Source organism: Peromyscus leucopus, chromosome 16_21, assembly GCF_004664715.2.
Source record: "Peromyscus leucopus breed LL Stock chromosome 16_21, UCI_PerLeu_2.1, whole genome shotgun sequence".
NCBI classification, from domain to species: Eukaryota; Metazoa; Chordata; class Mammalia; order Rodentia; family Cricetidae; genus Peromyscus; species Peromyscus leucopus.
This window is the reverse complement of record NC_051084.1, coordinates 48,856,261-48,874,928: the sequence shown is the minus strand read 5'-3', so window position 1 is coordinate 48,874,928 and position 18,668 is coordinate 48,856,261. Positions and strand designations below refer to the sequence as shown.

At 44.4% G+C, this 18,668-nt stretch overlaps 1 protein-coding gene across 24 annotated transcripts in view; it reads left to right on the top strand.

Moving 5' to 3' along the window:
• Positions 1-15,783, top strand: part of Dst (dystonin) — a 436,213-nt gene extending 420,430 nt beyond the window's left edge. For 10 of the 24 annotated variants that reach the window (XM_028865354.2, XM_028865356.2, XM_028865360.2 and 7 more), the window contains 11 exons: positions 248-411; positions 1,209-1,371; positions 1,941-2,095; positions 2,241-2,315; positions 3,555-3,572; positions 6,695-6,812; positions 8,358-8,429; positions 9,419-9,621; positions 10,073-10,183; positions 13,586-13,709; positions 14,493-15,783. In XM_028865354.2, the coding sequence (XP_028721187.1) occupies positions 248-411; positions 1,209-1,371; positions 1,941-2,095; positions 2,241-2,315; positions 3,555-3,572; positions 6,695-6,812; positions 8,358-8,429; positions 9,419-9,621; positions 10,073-10,183; positions 13,586-13,709; positions 14,493-14,755 (1,466 nt within the window). In that variant the 3' untranslated portion in view covers positions 14,756-15,783. The remainder of the gene's footprint in view (positions 1-247; positions 412-1,208; positions 1,372-1,940; positions 2,096-2,240; positions 2,316-3,554; positions 3,573-6,694; positions 6,813-8,357; positions 8,430-9,418; positions 9,622-10,072; positions 10,184-13,585; positions 13,710-14,492) is intronic. The other 14 variants (XM_028865357.2, XM_028865362.2, XM_028865372.2 and 11 more) reach the window with 8 other exon arrangements.
• Positions 15,784-18,668: the final 2,885 nt, after the last annotated feature.

Below are 18,668 nucleotides of genomic sequence, written 5' to 3'. Positions count from 1 at the left end.
TGAAATGACATGAATTTAAGTATGACAGTGTTTTAAACATTAGATTTACTGAATTCTCAATATCTGAGGGACCCCATCAAGACACATTTCTACATTGCGTAAGATTGGAATGTGAACCTTAATGGGTAAAAATAACTAGGTTGGGATTTTCTGTGCAGTACACGGTAGTTAAAGTCAGTCTTGGCTGGGACTGGAGTCCTCAGCACACTGGACGCTGAGCCATCCTGACTGGAGTCTGTTTTCACAGGGAAACGCTTCCCAGCCTCAGGCTTGTATCCATCTGGACCGCAGACACAGATCGAAACGAAGAATCCCAGGGTGAACCTGCTGGTGAGCAAGTGGCAGCAGGTGTGGCTCCTGGCTCTGGAGAGGAGGAGGAAGCTCAACGACGCCTTGGACCGGCTGGAGGAGGTCAGGAAAAGTGTGCCTTCATCTCCATGATTGATTATTTTATGTATATGGATGCCTCGTCTGCATGTACATCTGTCTGCACATCAGAAGAGGTCATCTGATTCCTTGAGAGTACAGTTGTAGATGATGATGAGCCACCCTGTAGGTTCTGGGAATTGAACTCAGGACCTCTGAAAACACAACCAGTGCTCTTAACTGCTGAGCCATCTCTCCAACCCCAAGAAGGGCTTTCTAATGGGGTAACATGTACCCTGTGGTGGAAGGTTTTTATTTTTTATGTTGTGAAAGGGCAGGAGGACAGCCGAGGCCTGCACCTTAACCAGCGCTCTGGGCACACATTTCTATGACAGGTGGCATGAGCAGTCTTCAGTGTAGAGATTGTGTTTGCAAAGAAAAATCGGTGACGTAGAGAATAAATGCAATAAAAAGCCATTTGTAAGACCATGGCTTTCTTTGAAACTCGAGAGAGATGTATCACCTGGAATTAGATCATCATCAGTGGCTTTATTTGCTCATAGAAAATAGAAGTTGATGTTCACACCTGTGCAGACATAGGCATCACTGAGCAGATTGAGTGGATATTATTTAAAAAAAAGAAAGAAAGAAAGAAATGAAGTTGGGAGAGGGCGTGTTAGGGGGCCTATGAGAGTTGAAAGGGAGAATGTGGAGTTGATACTGTGGTATTTCATTGTGTACATGTATAAAATTATAATAAGAGTACAGACGAAAGTTTTAAGATAGTTGGAGCACAGCACTGACTCAGCAAAAAAAAAAAAAAAACATTTGCTTTTTTTTAGCTGAGGGAATTTGCTAACTTCGATTTTGATATCTGGCGTAAAAAATACATGAGGTGGATGAATCATAAGAAATCTCGAGTGATGGACTTCTTCAGGAGAATCGATAAGGACCAGGATGGAAAGATCACGCGGCAGGAATTTATTGATGGAATCCTTTCCTCAAGTAAGTCCCAAGACAGATGACCACAGCTAGAGGAATTTGTTTGTGCAGAAAAGAACCACAGTTGATTAGTGATGCTAATGAACGCCTGTCGCTAAGAAAGCCTTGCCTTCTAGGTTGGCTAGGAGGTCACAGTTTTGTATGGCCACAAGAATGTTCTTCCACTCTCCTCAAGCTGTGTTATTAGTATAAGTAAATTAGCAATATTTGATTCTAAACGTTTTTTTGTGTATTACCTGGTATACAGTAGCAGATCAACAAATACTGAATTCTTTATCATTTTAGCTCATAATTCTGATGTTTACATTCATTGAACATGAGTGCCCTGTTAGCTTGTTTGGCAATTGTACAAAAGCAGCAAGTGCCGCTGACCACTGCGTCATGCAGCCCTCATCCTTCTCGAAGATGAATTTGTATTGTGTTTTTATTATACTGCAAATGGGGCGGCTTTTTTTTTTTTTTAGCTGTTCCATCACCCCGACGAGCCCCATTAAGAATAAAACTCACAGTCAAAATATGTCTTCATGTGTAATTAACAAACTCCCTTACCAGCATGGTTTGGTCCATTTCAGAGTTCCCTACTAGTCGCCTGGAGATGAGTGCTGTGGCAGACATCTTTGACAGAGATGGTGACGGATACATCGACTACTATGAGTTTGTGGCAGCTCTGCATCCAAACAAAGATGCGTACAAGCCCATCACAGACGCCGACAAAATTGAAGATGAGGTACGCCTCGTCTGCCCTCTGTGGGAGCGGTCCTCGGGTGGGCTGCAGGGGGTGGGTGTGACCCGTACAACCAGTTCAGCCGTTCTGAGGGTCTCACTACGACGTGCTCAGATTAAAGGGACTATTTCACCTTTGCTTTGGACAGGTCACGAGGCAAGTAGCTAAGTGTAAATGTGCAAAGCGATTCCAAGTCGAACAAATCGGCGACAACAAATACAGGGTGAGTGTGCCAGGCGACTGCTTCAGCTCCCGCGAGAGTAGACGTTGAAGTGTGCATCCATTAGACCGACATTGTTTTCACATCGTCTCAGAATGTCACAGTGTATGAAACTCCACAGTTTTTCTCATTTTCAATGATATTAAATTCCAAATTTACAGACTGTGTATGTTATGTAGATAGCTTGCACTTGAATAGCAGGCCGTATTTTTAACATCTATGACATGCACATAACCTTTAGTCTTTTTTTACATTTGTCTGTGTGTGTGTGTGTGTGTGTGTGTGTGCACATGCCACAACATGCGTAGAGGTCAGAGGACATCTTGTGGGAGACAGAGCTCTTCCGCTGCATGCATTCTAGGGACTGACTGGGGTCCTCAGGCTCGATGGCAGAGCCCTTACCATCTGAGTGACCTCACCCACACACACATCACTTCTAAGGAGAAAAATGACTAAAAGTAAATACTCAAGTCATATATTCAGGCTGTTCCACATTACTTCTTATTTCATGATGATTAGATTAAGTGTCAAGCTTCTAAATAATAGGTACTCCAAACCAAAATCATGAAGTTAACATTTTCTTTTTGTCTAGAAATTAAAAATACAGACATGTTTTATAAATATGAAAAGGATGCAGCATTTTTCCATTTATGTAGCTTTTTTTTTTTTTTTTTTTTTTTTTTTGCTTCTATTCAAAATCTAAATGAACTTGGCTCACTTTCAAAACAGAACCATGTGATTTTATCATTCTGTCTTTGGTTTGGTTTGGTTTGGTTTTCTCTTCTTTGAAACATCTTTTAATTAGCAGCTAGGAGGAAACTGTGCTGAGTTTCCCTAACACAGACAGCATGGTACTCACATACACAGTGAACTTTCATTTGTAAAACATGTCCATCCAGCTGTTGAAACTTTTAACTTCGATTCGAAATTATAAGATTTTTCCAATAAACTTGTAAAAACAACAACAACAACAAAAGTTTGGTTTGAAATCAGAACAAAAGGGTACCTGCACATCTCTAAACTAGATACTGTATCCAGAAGTCCAGGGTGTGTGTGTCTGTATGTGTGTACTGAAGGTGAGTTGGTGTGAGAGAGAGACTGTGTGTGAGTGAGTGAGTGTATGTGTGTGTGTGTGTGTGTGTGTGTGTGTGTGTGTGTGTGTGTGTGTGTGTTTGAGCCATATAGAACGTTTCCTGTTGAACTAATTGTGTCTTTCTTCCATTTTTCATTTTTTTTTATCAGTTCTTCCTGGGAAATCAGGTATAAACCAGTGGAATCTCGAGTTCCCAATGAGTTTTTGAATCTTGAATTCATAGCCATTCAAGCTTGCCATGGCTGGTCCTTCCATGCTGTCTTGCTAGCTACTACAGTGTTGGTTGGTGTGCTGTACCTGTCAGCGCAGTCTTGGCCCGGGGCTCCTGTATTGCTTTGTGTCTCAAATGAAGAGATTACTCTTAAGCAGACCAGATAATGACCTGCAGCTGATGAGCTGGCGCCAGTGTTGCGCACACAAGGTTCAAGGCCCATTTTTCCCAATACCATTAACAGAGGACTGTGCAAGTGGTCACTGGAACACAAACTTGATTCTCCATACGGCCGGCAGCGGCATCAAAGAGTGGCCCCGGGAAGGCGACAAAGTAGCCATAAGTGATAATGCGTGCTCGCCGTAGCCAACTTGTCCCGAGTTACTAGTGTCCCGGTGCGTGCCAGGTCATGTCTGGTGCTCCCGTAGCCAAATGTTTACGTTGGCATCCCAGTTAACATGGACTGCTTAGTAGTGCTGTAGCATGATTGGGATTTTAAAACTACGCACAGGAGAAATTACATTTTTAATGGACGCACGATGAAGATGTTTTTGACTGCACTCTTCTGTCAGGGACAGACTATGTTAGGTAGGGACCACTGCCCCATCGGACGTCACATGACGTCTTTTCCCCCCTTTTATTGAGAATAGGTTCTGTTCTCATACAGTATATCCTGATTACACTTTCCCCTCCCAGTTCCTCTCCACCTCCCCCTCCAGATCCACTCCCTTTCTATCTCTCACCAGAAAAGAACAACAGGCTTCTAAGAGAAAACAGCCAAATATGACAAAATAAAATATAATAAGATAAAGTAAAAAAAACTATCATATCAGAGTTGGGCATGGCAACCCAACAGGAGGAAAAGAGCCCCAAGAGAATGTACAGGAATCAGAGACCCACTCATCCACACACTTAGGAGTCCCATAAAAATACTAAACTGAAAGCTATAAAATATACACAGAGGCCCTGGTGCAGCCCCAGGTCGGCCTGTGCTTGCTGCTTCCCTCTCTGGCCACACTAGATCTTAAGTTGCAAATTTCAATCAAAAGTTTGGAGTAAGCCAGGTGGTGGTGGCGCACGCCTTTAATCCCAGCACTTGGGAGGCAGAGGCAGGCAGATCTCTGTGAGTTCAAGGCCACCCTGGTCTACAGAACAAGTTCCAGGACAGGCTCCAAAGCTACCCAGAGAAACCCTGTCTCAAAAAACAAAAGAAAAGGGAAAACCAAAAAAAAAAGTGTAGAGTAAAATGACACCATTACTTTGAATAGAATTTTCCCAAGAAATGCTTTAATTGTTATATACTAGTTTTAAATATCTATATAATATACATATTTTTATATATGGAAAGAGTGTGATAATTTAATACATAAGCACAATATGCAAGGATAAAAATCAGAGTAACATACCTATTTGTTATAACAGATAAAATGTTACTTTTTCATGCTTGGTATATTCTGAGTCAACAAGTAGGGTAATATCTTTTATTTTTGGAGAAAATAAGAGAAATTCTTACCTTCAAAGATTTTATGTGCTGAAAATACAAAGCAATGTGGGTCTGTTTTTCTTGTCTCATGGTTTAGCCTTGAGAAAATTAGAGGAATTCTAGAGACACTGTTAGTTGGCTGGAGAATACCTTGTTAAAGTAACAACCAAAGTCACCATATTTAATAGAACCAAAATACCATTTGATGAAGCATGTTTAGTTGTTTCCTTGGGTCTGATTTTGAGCCTGGTCTTGAACAAACTTCGCCTGAGCCCATTATCTGGTTCCTTAAGAGTAATTTTCTTCACCCCCTCTTTTCCCTTGCTTACCAATCGCAGCACCAGATTTTGTCTCTAACGATACAAAGACAGGTTTTAATTTTCAAATTCACGTTTCAGAGGCAGCTCACCCACAGGAATGTGTAAGTTTCAGTGTTTAGAAATCAAATTTAGGAAGAGTTCTGACCAGAGATGTGATTGTGAAGGACTGAGTTCCTGTTGGTGCGCTTCTGTGCCCGTCTGAGCTTAGGTTTCTGAATGGAGTCTGGCTGACTTTTTGTTAGGGTTCTCACCCCCCAAATCCAGCGTTAAAGATCATAGAGAAGTAGCAGGGTGTTTCTACGTACCGTAGTAGGCGCAGGGAACGGTCCCGGGCAGTTCTGCTAGGAAGCCGTTGGCATCTCACGAACTGCCAGCTCGTTCTCTGTGGCGCTCACTGAGTTGATAAGCTCAGGACTCAGGGTGGTGGTTTTCACAGTTGGATGTGAGCCTCTTAGAAATGATTTCCAGGTACAGAATGATTTCTTACTTTCAAAACAAGTAAGCCTGTGTATGACCAGAACTACCTGTGGCCTCGTGTTGGTTCAAGACTTGCAGACTCCGCGCACATCCAAATGATTGGCGAGTCACTGAGGGAGCACCCCCAGTACCAACCGCTCTGAGGAAAGCCCTTGTAGATTTGAGAGCTGTGTCTTAGTAGTATGCCAGTACCTGTTTTAAGGCTGCAGTCATATATAAAGTGGCATGTTAATCCAACCTCTAGCCAATGGTTTGCCAGACCATTAGGGATCCAGAAATTTTAGTGTGGAACGTCCGTTAGTCGTTAAGTCCTAGGGAAAACGGAGGAGCTTAAGGTTTCCTCACAGGTCTCACAGGAAAGTCGTTTTATCTTCAGAGGCAGTTTTCCCAAATCAGTTTGATGAAGTCCTTACACCTTATTTTGTGTAAGTCCCGGGCAAGTGGACCTGTGCTTATGTTCATGGCTGTGCTTAATGTCTAGGGATCTTTTCAGTTCCTGCCTTTCGAGTGTTGTTCCTATTATAAGAAAGAAAAATAATTTGTAACTTTAGAACAAAGCTTCAACATTATACTCGATTAACCTTTGTGATCTTTTTTTTTTTTCCCAACTGCTTCCTTTGAGCTAAATCGGCATGCGGCAGTCTAATGTAGATCATTACACACCCCTTTTGAGAGCTCACTAATGAATCACTGTGAACTAAGTTACGTTGGTTGCTCACGCCACCGCAAGCTGCTCATCACCCTCCCACTCAGAGTCGGTACTGACAATCAGAGGTCCTCTCTCTCTTCACTGCCTAGTTTGGAGACTCCCAGCAGCTGCGACTCGTGCGGATCCTGCGAAGTACGGTGATGGTTCGTGTTGGAGGTGGATGGATGGCTCTGGATGAGTTCTTAGTGAAAAATGATCCATGCAGGGGTAAGGAGATGCTTTTGTCAAGGTGTCAGCACCGTGAACGCACAGTAGTGCCGAGTGTGCCCGCACTGAAGGCATACTGGGCCCAGCTAGAATCCCACAGCTGATGTTTCACATGGGCCTATAAAACATGTTCGTTCCTTCTTCTCCTTCTCCTCCTCCTCCTTTTCCTTCTTCTTCTTCTTCCTCCCCTTCCCTTTCCCCCTCCCCTTCCCCTTCCCCCTCCTCCTCCTCCTCCTTCTTCTTCTTCTTCTTCTTCTTCTTCTTCTTCTTCTTCTTCTTCTTCTTCTTCCCCCTCCCCTTCCCCTTCCTCCTCCTCCCCCTCCTCCTCCTCCTCTTCTTCTTCTTCTTTCCACTAATGGAATGAATTTGAGACAGGTAGGTAGGAAATCTAGTCTAGAATTTCTGTGTATGACCCTCCTGTCTACAATTTTCAAAATGAACATTTCCACTCACCAAGGCAGACTTCTGTCTGTCGTTGAAAGAAAATTCACATGATAAAGTCTGAAACTAATGGAGAGTAAACGTTTAAAAGTCAGGTTTTTATGAAATGAGGGGAGAGAAGGGGAAAGCAGTGCATAACAACAAAAGCGAACACTCTGAAGGTGAATGACAGAATGTTGGAAATGTAAATATTATATTGTAGCTTTCTTCACCTCTACAAGCCCAGAAGTTTTAACTCAGCTTCTAATAGTCCTATTTTCTCTTTTTAAGATTGCACTATTATTTTTTACTCTCTGTGTGTGTGTGTGTGTGTATTAATAATGTCCTACACACCAAGAGTATCTGAGGTGTGTGTGTGTGTGTGTGTGTGTGTGTGTGTGTGTGTTTGGTATATTACCTGTTGCTCCAAAAGCCATGATGAAGAAAGCAAGGTGAGTCTAAATCGAGCACAGGGTAAAATTATGCAGCCAAGAAATGCAGCCATTATAAGATGCATAGGGCGGGCTGCCGCTGGTCTGGCACAGCGTGCTGTTCTGCAGAAACTTCTTACGGGTAGAAGAAACGTGCTCTAATAGTAAACATGATACGGTAAACGCGCAAACAGGGACAGACACTGTTAGCACTGTTGGAGCGCTGTGTCCTATCTGTAACCGTGTCACGGTTTTCTCTGACTGGCATTGCAGTCGGCTTGTTCTCGCCACAAAGACCATGCCCTTGAGATGGCTACCACATCAAACAGGTGATAGGAATTTCCCAGCTCCCTTAAAGCCTGCTGTTAAGCAGACTGTCTGTTTGCGGTGCACGGCTGTACTCTGAAAAGAATGCAGCCGAAGGTAAACGCAGCTGTAACCGGGAAACGACGATGCAGATGCACACCATTCAGTGGATCGCAGAGGACAAGCTAGCGCGACTGGCCAAGCTTTGCAGCTGCTTCCTCCCGGTGGAGTCGGACCTTGCAGGGCTTCTTCTCCTGATGCAGCTTCTGTCCTAAATGTGTGCTAAAGGCTGGATCTGAGCACTCTTTGCGTATCCGACTGCTGTACTTTGTTTTCTCTGCTAACAGTATTCTTTAATGTGATTGGTATCCTGTGTCATTTTTTCTAGTTCATCATCATGGGAGTAAAATGTTACGTTCGGAATCAAACTCTTCAATTACTACTACTCAGCCTACTATAGGTTGGCAACCCCTCTTTGGCTCTCCCCTCTTCCTTTTCTCTTTCCTACCTTTACATTCTTGCTTTCATGATTTGTTTTACTATAATATGCTTCATTCACGTGTATGGCTTAACTTACATCCAGCGAGCTGGGGCTTCTAATCTTAAATTCTGAAAATGCGACACACTCCTAGTATGTTGCAAATGCAAGTGTTATACAAGTGATCAAGCACATGCTAACACGTTGCCCATCGGGTCCCTGTGGAGCGTTCTCCATGTGCATATGTGTTTGTATGAGTGCTCCATCACTGATTGCCTCGTGGATTCCTGGGTCTGGTGTTTGTTCTGCATGTCAGTAAAACAGTTTGGGTTTTTGTGTGTTTTTTTTTTTTTTTTTTTTTTTTTAAGGCCTAAAATTAAACTACTAGTCTCCTCACTTCAGTGAAAATTCTGGAAGTTTTTATGTTATCTTCATGACTAACAAGCCATCTCCGATTTTGTGTAATTGTTTAATCCCAGTGTTAAATACTGGCATTCTCCGGACCTCAGCAATACATGCAAAAGACACAGCCCCTGCCTTCCTGACTTGTCTCCTCGGTGTGGTGTGAGGGTGACCGAGTGCGTGGGCATCAGTAGCTGGTGGATTAACAGGAGCATGAGCTTTCCATTTTCATGCCGACTTTGTCGCACACTGGCTATTCTTGCTGGTGTCTAGTGGTAGAGAAAGCACACCCCTGCCCATCTCCATGCTGCCCTGTATCCGAGAGGAATGCATTGTGAAGGAATGCATTTGACTTCTTGTTATGCTGAGTTGGAGTTGGCATGGCAAAAAGATGTCCTCGAAATTCTCAGCGTGCTCTCTGGTGTCGGGTGCCCCCACCCCCCATGCCCCCTGACCCCCCACGCAGACTGAGTGTTTTCTTCTTCTTTTTTTTTTTTTTTTTTTTTTTTTTTTTTTTTTTTTTTTTTTTTTTTTTTTTTTTGTGCGTTTTGTGGACGTGTGTGATCCAGCTAAAGGAAGGACCAACATGGAGCTCCGTGAGAAGTTCATCCTAGCAGAGGGTGCCAGTCAGGGCATGGCTGCCTTCCGGCCACGAGGCCGCCGATCACGACCTTCATCCCGAGGGGCTTCACCCAACAGATCCACTTCCATGTCCAGCCACGCTGGCCAGGCAGCCTCCCCACAGGTGCCTGTTGCCGCCAGCACACCCAAGGTAGGACTCTGGGCCAGGCCCTCTCTGCTCCCAAGGCACTCATACTGCAGCATACTGTCAGGTGCTTTACCGCTCTGGAATCTGTAGGACCAGCCACATCCATTTCTATCTCTCCTCGCCATGCTTTTTTTATTATTATTATTATTATGATGATGATGATGATGATGATGATGATGATGATGATGCTTTGCCCAGTGCCCCATGAAGCAGTTGTCTGTACTACAGGGTTGCCTGTCTAGGGCCTCAGGTGTCATCTTTCAGATGGAACTTTCTGTTTAAAAGCTTCATTCTCTCCTTTTTTTTTTATTTGCTATGTCTGACTTGTCGTCAGCTCTGTCCGTTCTTATCCTCATTGCCTGTGTAACGTGACTCCGCTGTGAACCCCTCTTTCCCCGTGGGTTTGTTTTTTATCTGCTGTCCTTCACCTTTGATTTGCCATTGTTCCACGCAGATTCTCCACCCTTTAACACGCAATTACGGTAAACCGTGGTTGACAAACAGCAAACTGTCAACTCCTTGTAAAGCAGCCGAGTGCTCAGACTGTCCCGTGTCGTCTGCAGAGGTACCGTAAGGCCCCAGACTCCAGTCTTAACAGCCTTCCGTGACTGACACTGCACCTACTAACACTGCTTCCCCACGACCTCAGCTATGGACTCTTGATAATCCTCCATCTTCCTGTCACCTTCTAGAAAACGGTCCTCAGGGGACCTGGGAGTCAGGGGTTATCAGAAAAGACCCTCGGGGGACCTGGGAGTAAGGTGTTATCAGAAAAGACAGCGGCAGCTTGGCACGTTCACACCATCAGGCTGTGTAACAAAAGCTGTGGCTTTTGTTCCCGCTCATACTTAATTCTACGTGTATCTCTTGGAAGAATAAAACACAAAGCGTATATCCAGGCCTATGAAAGTTTTACTTGAATGCTTTGGCTAATAGAGTTAATTTGAGCAAGAAGCTTAGCCTAGTCCCTTAGATGAGACTGTGAAACTTACTTTAAGAAACTTACTTAAAGAATTTTAGTAAGTGTTCACCGTGGACGGTCCCTCTGGACATCTGTGGCATTCACTTCTGCTCGTCCTTGCTGGCCAGGCATGACTCAGTTCTCAATGCAGGCATCGGGATGAGTGTAGGAATGTAGGGGGCTAGCTGTTGTTTTCAAAAGGTGTCTATACTACATTTTAGTAGCGAATATTATTTGAGCATTCTGTAACTTCTCAAAATGACCTGGTGTAAGAAGAAGATATCTAGAATATTTAAGACAACATTTGCCAAGATTAACTCACATCTCAGATTGTCCACATTCAATTAAAAAGCAACCATCTATTTGTTAAAGAAACTTGTGTGAATTGATCAATGAAGACACCATTTCACATACTTCATTAAAACCACAACAATGGAGGAGGGGTCCCTAAACATCTTTTCTTGGAAATAAAAAGATATTCTTGGCTCAGTGGTTAAGTCTAACTTGAAAGCCAACTTAAGGCTTTCAAGCCGTTGTCTGAAAGAAATACCATACCTTCTAGAGCCCTTAATGGTTTTCCCGACCCTGTTACTGGGTCCCTCCCATTAGACAGTAGGTGGGCAGAGGAAAGTTCCTGTCTTCTGTTCTCAGGGTCAGTCCCTGAGTAGCCAAGTGGAAGAATTGAGACAAACACCGGCTCCCTTTAAACAGTCCTTGTTTCCTCTTCATTCCCGAGTCCCACTTGTCCCCTCAAAGTGGGAAATACTAGCACCACAGATAGAGTGCATCTAGAAAGGTCTGTTAGTTGTTGGAATCTATTATGTAAAACCTGGGAAACTCCGAATGGACCTCCAGGGACAGATCAGTGGTTTGTTTTAAATACTTGGGACTAAGTTTCTATGTTCACATTTTTATAAAAGTAGCGACTGCCCCAATTAAAGTAGGGGCTGGGGAAAGAAAGGGCTCAGCTGTTAAAGCACTTGTTCTGCACACAAGAGACCTGAGTTCAGATCCCCAGGACCCATCTAAAAGCAAGGTCCTTGGGGGGGGGGGCGGAAACGAGCTAGGGAATCGCTAAGAAACCCCCGTCTCAAAAGTGGAAGGCATTAGGGGAAGATGCCCAACATCTACCTGTGGCCTCCACACACACAGACTCACATGTGCATGCCCACGCCTGTATGTAAGTCTTAAGTATGTCAGTTGGATTGACGCAATAGTCTACTTCATTTTAAGGGATAACCTCACAAAATTAAAAAAAAAAAAGGAAGGAAAGAGCAGTGTGCCTCCGTAGAGCAGTGTGTTGAAGTCCAGACAGCCGGAGTGTAATGAAGGTGCTCCTGTCATTCACAAGACTCTGTCTTCTGTAACCCTGGGTGATAGCTTCACTCATAATCAGTGGTTGATCCCTGTGGACAGTTGAGATTCTTCTTAAATGAGGAATTTCACTAGATCCACATTGTCAAATCTTGAGTGGTGAGATGATGGTGGGGCTTAACTGTGGCTAATGTATATAAAAGCAGCTCAAAAGTGTTTACTTATATAAAGCATATATAAGTGATATGCTGGAGCCAGGCAGTGGTGGCACACGCCTTTATGATCCCAGCACTCAGGAGGCAGAGGCAGGCCGATCTCTATGAGTTCGAGACCAGCCTGGTCTACAGAGCGAGTTCCAGGACAGCCTGTGCTGCACAGAGAAACCCTGTCTCAAAAATAAACAAAACAACAGCAACAACAAAGGGGCTTTGCTGGAGCTCAGTGTGGGTGTCATTCCAGCACTCGGACTATGACAAAAAGGACAATCAGTTACAGACCAGCCATGGCTACACAATAAGTTTGAGATAACGTGGGCTACATGCCTATTTAAAAGCAGAAATAAATAAAAAAATAAGAAAGAAAAAGCCGAGCGGTGGTGGTGCACGCCTTTAATCCCAGCACTCGGGAGGCAGAGCCAGGCGGATCTCTGTGAGTTCGAGGCCAGCCTGGGCTACCAAGTGAGCTCCAGGAAAGGCGCAAAGCTACACAGAGAAACCCTGTCTCGAAAAAAAAAATAAATAAAAAAATAAAAAAAATAAATAAATTACCTGCACTCAGCTATGAGTATAGAACACATAGGTAGATAAAAGTTAGGAATCAAATACTAACATCAGTAAATGTAATGTTGAGTGATAACATCAATACCAAAAGTTGTGCATATGCTTCACTAAGAATTTTAGACTCTAATGGGAAGATTGTTTAAAAAAATATATAGTCCTCATTTTTATGGATTTGTTTTCTCTATGGCTCCTTGGGTACATGCTCATTGACAAATATGAAATCCCATACTTTTTATTTTTAACTTCAGGAAAATTGCCCCTTACATTTTCCTTAAGTGACTGTTAAGAGTTTTAAGCAAGTATCCCAAAAGTATTGCCTATAAATTTGGTATGGTTGAGCCAGTACCACAAAGAATAAAGAGCAGAAAGGAAGAAAAGGGATAGGCCGGGAAGTGAGCACAGGCTGTGGAAAGTTTTAAGCTTTTTCCAAGCTGTCATATCGTCAGGTATTTTTTTCTCATCTCCCCATTCTGTCTCTGTGTTTACGTCTGCCTCCTTTTCCTAAGGACAGAGGAACGTTCATTCACTCAGGGTTTGTTCCCCTCTGCACACTCCCCATCCTGGGGACGGCGGTCTAACACTGTAACACTGACAGTCTGAGACACTAACATTCCCACAGCCTAATCTGTCTTGTTTGCCTGCCCATGGCTTTTGTGTTCTGTGGGGGACTGGGGGTCCTGTGTTTTCTCTTTCATCGTGGAGCCATTTCTTTAGAAGGTTTCCTTTATGTGAGTAATAATAACAGCCTGGAGGGGGGGAGCGAGAGAGAGCCACACGCCCTGCTTTAGCTGAGGCCTGTCTACCCCCTCCAGAGGACGTGTCTAGATGTCCCGCCCCGAGTAAAGTCTGTCAGTGTGGAACATCACGAAACGCGGGCAAAGTCTAACGTGTTCTCTGCACTGGTCACACACAGGGAACTCCAATCCAGGGAAGCAAGCTGCGACTTCCGGGGTATCTGTCAGGGAAAGGTTTCCACTCCGGGGAGGACAGAGCCTTGATCACGGCCGCAGCTGCCCGAGTCCGAACGCAGCTCGCTGGTGAGTGCGGGCCATTTCTTTCTTTAACGGTGACCTCAGGACTAAAGTTCCCTCTCTTCCTGATTTGAAAAGAAATGTCGTGACAAGGCTGTATTCTTTTGAAATGAATCGAAGCCCTAATCCTCCAACAAAGACAGGAGATAAATGAATCCTAGGAACAAGTGTCTAAGCCGTCTCTTTTGGAAAGTACCAGAGAAGGTTGGGGCATAAACAGACGCCAGCATGGCGCCCTTCACTCTGGGAACCTCCTTTGTCACTCAGGGAGCACGTGGAGCTGATCCGGGTTACTGGGGAAACTGTTCCGGTAACTGGGCCTTCCATCAGTAATCCCTTCAAAGAATCATGAATTTAGGGACACTCCAGCAATGCCAACCTCTGAGCTCAGTATGAGGGACCCTTCTCACATTATTTAAGACACTTCCCCTCAGGCAAGACTTATACCTGAGAGCCTGTGGGCCCCAGGCTTTCGAGGGCATCACCTCCAGCAGCAGGGGTGTTCTTGGTGTCTGTCTATAATGGAAGTGTCTTAAGTTTTAAATGGAGTAAGTCCAGACTTCCTTTGGAATGTCTATCTAGGTGTTGATATGTAATGTCTACACTAGGATGAGGCTGCCTACCCTTGTGTGATCATGAAAAGCCGCAAGACCAAAGTATTCTTATGTGACTACTGAGTGCAAGAGAAGCACGTTGAGATTAGCCGTGGCGGCTCAGTTTTCTAGACTCGTTTGGAGGTGACTCAGGTAACACAGGTGACTCCTCTCTCTCTCTCTCTTCTCCCCTCAGAGTCCAGGAAGACTCCCAGCCGCCCCGGAAGCAGAGCCGGAAGCAAAGCCGGCAGCAGGGCCAGCAGCCGCCGAGGCAGTGACGCGTCAGACTTTGACATTTCCGAAATCCAGTCTGTGTGCTCAGACGTGGAGACTGTCCCACAGCCGCACAGACCTGTGCCCCGAGCAGGTTCTCGGCCATCCACAGCCAAGCCTTCAAAAATCCCCACGCCCCAGAGGAAGTCACCTGCCAGCAAATTAGACAAGTCTTCAAAGAGATAGTGCAATTGGGCTCCAGCCAGCCCTTCCTTCCCTGAGCATTTATTATTTAAGTGAATGATGTAAAATACGATGTAGAGATTACTGTGAAATATTGCAGGAGGCGAGTTTTAAATTCTACAGATGGCCTTATTTGTGTATTTGTCTTTTTATTTGATCTGTATCACTTTTTGGTCAGATTTTCTGGGGGTAAAAGTCACATCATATGTGATAAGGAAGAAAGGATTTAACATGAACTAGTGTTCCTGCACTGTCACGTGTAGACCACACACTGAAGTCCGTTACTGTCCTCCAGGTAAGTCTACATCCTCGCTGACAGCCACAGCGCTACACAGCTGACATTAAGGGTTACCTCATGACACTCGTCCCTATGAAAATTCTGAGCATCTGACAGACTTAGCAGGGAAATTTTTTTTTTTTTTGAGATGCTTTAACTGTAAATGAGAAGGAAAGTAAAAGGAAAAACACATCAACACCCAGTTCTTCAAGCAGGAACCAACAGAGACTCACAGGAGATTGCTCCAAGCAGCCGCGGGTACCAGGGTGTGCAAGCACCTCTCAGCATCCTTGATCCGTTGCTTTAGACGCAGCCAGACGCGCCCTGGGTATCAGCCACCTACACTGTAAGAATGTGATGCCAAGTGCATTCGTATAAACGTGAGATTTGCTTTGCTTGGGTGGACAGCAGCCCTGTATCATTGAACTCATTTTGTAACAGCAATTTCGCTTGCAAAAAAGAAAAAAAAAAGAAAGAAAGAAAGCTATGAAATAAAACATGTCCCTTAACTTCATTGCTATGGAATTAATTTTTTTCCCCAGGGAAAACTGGTGTATTTTTTTATGAACAGTATCCATTTGGAGTGACCAAAAGATACTTTAAAAGTGGGTTTATTTTGATTTCTCATCTGGAATAATCATGTTCTGGTATTATATCGACTTATATTTAATAAATATGCATTTTAATTTATTATGTATACTCACATACTAGAGAAAGATATTAGTATGCATTTAATAAAACATATTCACTTGAATATATGGAATACTTGATTATTTAAAGTGAGCTTTTCTGTTTGTTTTAAAGGATATACCAGTAGTGTGACAGGGAAGGTTTGGAGATGTAAAAGGAGGTTAGAATGAGTTCAAACCACCTGTTCTATAAGTATTTTAATATATTCTAGTTATAAGCCCACTAATGTTAAGGATACTTAGTCTGCGGTGGTCCTGGCCTCATGGAATCATGATGAATCACTAAAAAGCATGGACAGAAGTGAGCCATCCAACAAGATGACTCACCAATAGTATTATGATATTTTTCTACCATCTGTGTGAGCTTTTCGTTTGTTTTAAATCAAATTACACAGTTTTCCTAAGTAAGAAAACAGCAGGAGGATATATAATCAGAGGGATGGCAGGTGGCTCCTTTGGGCATGATGGATCACAACACCCTCTCTAGCTGAACACAGTTCAGGAAAGGGTAATGTGTTGCTGTTCAGGTACGTGGAGAGAGGCTTTTTTTTTTTTTTTTTTCATGCTTGCTGTATCATTGGTGAGAGTTGGTCCCTTGTCTACAGTGCCTCTGCCCTCTTGTCGAGGCGTGGATAAGATAATTCTGACCATGAGACGATATGGGAGCTCGTGCATTTGATTACACACATCTAAAAAGGAAGCTGAAATGGCTATTCCTTCAGTGTTTTATACAAATTGGGTCTTTATTTTAAAGACAAACTTAAAGGAATGATTTTGTTTTCATCTGTCGAAAACTACCCCTGTTAAAGAGGTAAGGAGTCTTGGGGCTGGAGAGATGGCTCAGCAGTTAAAAGCATTCGTTGCTTTTGCAGAGGACCTGGGTTTGGTTCCCAGCACCCACATGGCAGCTCACAACCATCTGTCACTCTAGTTCTAGGGGATCCAGTGCCTTCCTCAGGCCTTGTCGGGCATCACACATGCGTGATACATGCAGGCAAACACTCATAAAGTAACAACAATTTAAAAAGCTAGGGTCTTCTTAACTGGTAAAATAAGCTTTTTGAAGAAGATGGGTGGCTTAAGGTAGTCGAGAGAAGGCTTAAGCATCCTACCTCTTCAATCCATTGGGAGTTTCCTTTCTCCACCTGAGTACTGAGCACTCTGGTCCTGAGCACAGAATACCCCCTACACACGCGCACACACACACACACACACACACCTGCACACACACACACACACCTGCACACAGCCCTTCTCTTCTCTTTGTTCTCCCTACTTTTTCATTTTCCCTTTTCCCTCAAAATACAGAGCCCGGCTTCTGGTGCTTTCTAGGAATGTGACACTTGGCTCCAGCAAGGGAAAGCTTCCCCAAAGTGTTGCTGTTGTATCTCTGCTCCATCAAGAGCCGTTACAGCTCTGCTCTGTTCTGGTGAAAGTTGTTCCATCTCTGCTCCACTCCCCTCTAGCAAAAGAAAGCCGTTGCAGCAAACCTCACTCGAGATTTATTGGAAGGGAGGAACCTAGAAGAGTGGCGGCCTCTGCCAGGGTAGAAAAGGTGCGGCCCCAAACTGAGCAGGTACAGGGCTTACATAGGATTTCTTAGGGGCGGAGCTTTCCAAGGTGGAGATTCTCAGGGTGGGGGATTAGTAGGATCTCAATTCCTGAGCTTGGAACAAGTGCACAGATGGGTAGCTTTCATGCTCAGCGATCGGTTGGTTTCATGCTCTGGGATTGGTTGGTTTTCATGCTCAGTGATTGGGTTGAATTTCAGTTCCTGAGTTGGTTAGGGGCAGGGTGTGTTTCTTTGGCTCTGGTCTCAGGGCCAGAGTTTTCTTGCACTGCCCTTTTTTAACCCTTCACGAAGTAGTACCTCAGAGGAAGTGCAGATGCCCAGAGTGTGAAGACAAGCATGCTTAGGATTTTGGCAACTATTAAAAAAATAGAGAAGTGTGGTAATTTGAGTAAGAGTAGGCTCATAGATGTGAATATTTAGTCACGGGGAGTGGCACTATTGAAAGGATTGGAGGAACTGGGGGGGGGGGGCTTTGAGGTTTCAAAAGCCCATGCCAAGCCCAGTGTCTCCCTCCCTCCAACGGCGGATCAGATGGGGATATGGCTCTCTCAGCTACTGCTCCAAAGCTGTGTGTGCTACCATGCTCCCCACCCCGATGATAATGGACTAAACCTCTGTAAGCACGTCCCCGACGAAATGCTTCCTTTTGTAAGAGTTGCCTTGGTGTCTCTCCACAGCAATAGAACAGGGACTCTGACAAAGGGCCAGGGAGGGGACACGTGACACTTTCTGAGTCAGGAAAGTGAGGAGACTTGGTGAGGATCAACAGATAACTGCCCCAAAGAGGTGGGGGCGGGAAGTTATGCTTCTCCTGGTATGTATAAGTACATTGTCGCGGGTGGGGGGTGGGGGGGCACACGCCTTTAATCCCAGCACTCAGGAGGCAGAGCTAGGTGGATCTCAGAGCGAGCTCTAGGACAGGAACCATAACTACACGGAGAAACCCTGTCTCGAAAAACAAAAAAAATAAGTACATTGTCTCATTCAGATTATTATTCCCTCCAACGCCTTAGCATTTCTTTTGGTATTTTTGCTTTCCTGAGGGGTGGTCTCCTGACCAAGTGATTGACAAGCCCAATTGGATCTTAAAGGGGAAGAAGACTATATTTGGGGCAACTTAGAATATCATATCCCCCTCCCCAGGGCCAGGGGTAGAACTCATTCCATTTTTCTGTTTTTTTGTTGTTGTTGTTGTTGTTGTTGTTGTTGTTGTTGTTTTTCCGAGACAGGGTTTCTCTGTGTAGCTTTGCGCCTTTCCTGGAACTCACTTGGTAGCCCAGGCTGGCCTCGAACTCACAGAGATCCGCCTGCCTCTGCCTCCCGAGTGCTGGGATTAAAGGCTTGCGCCACCACCACCCGGCCCATTTTTCTGTATAG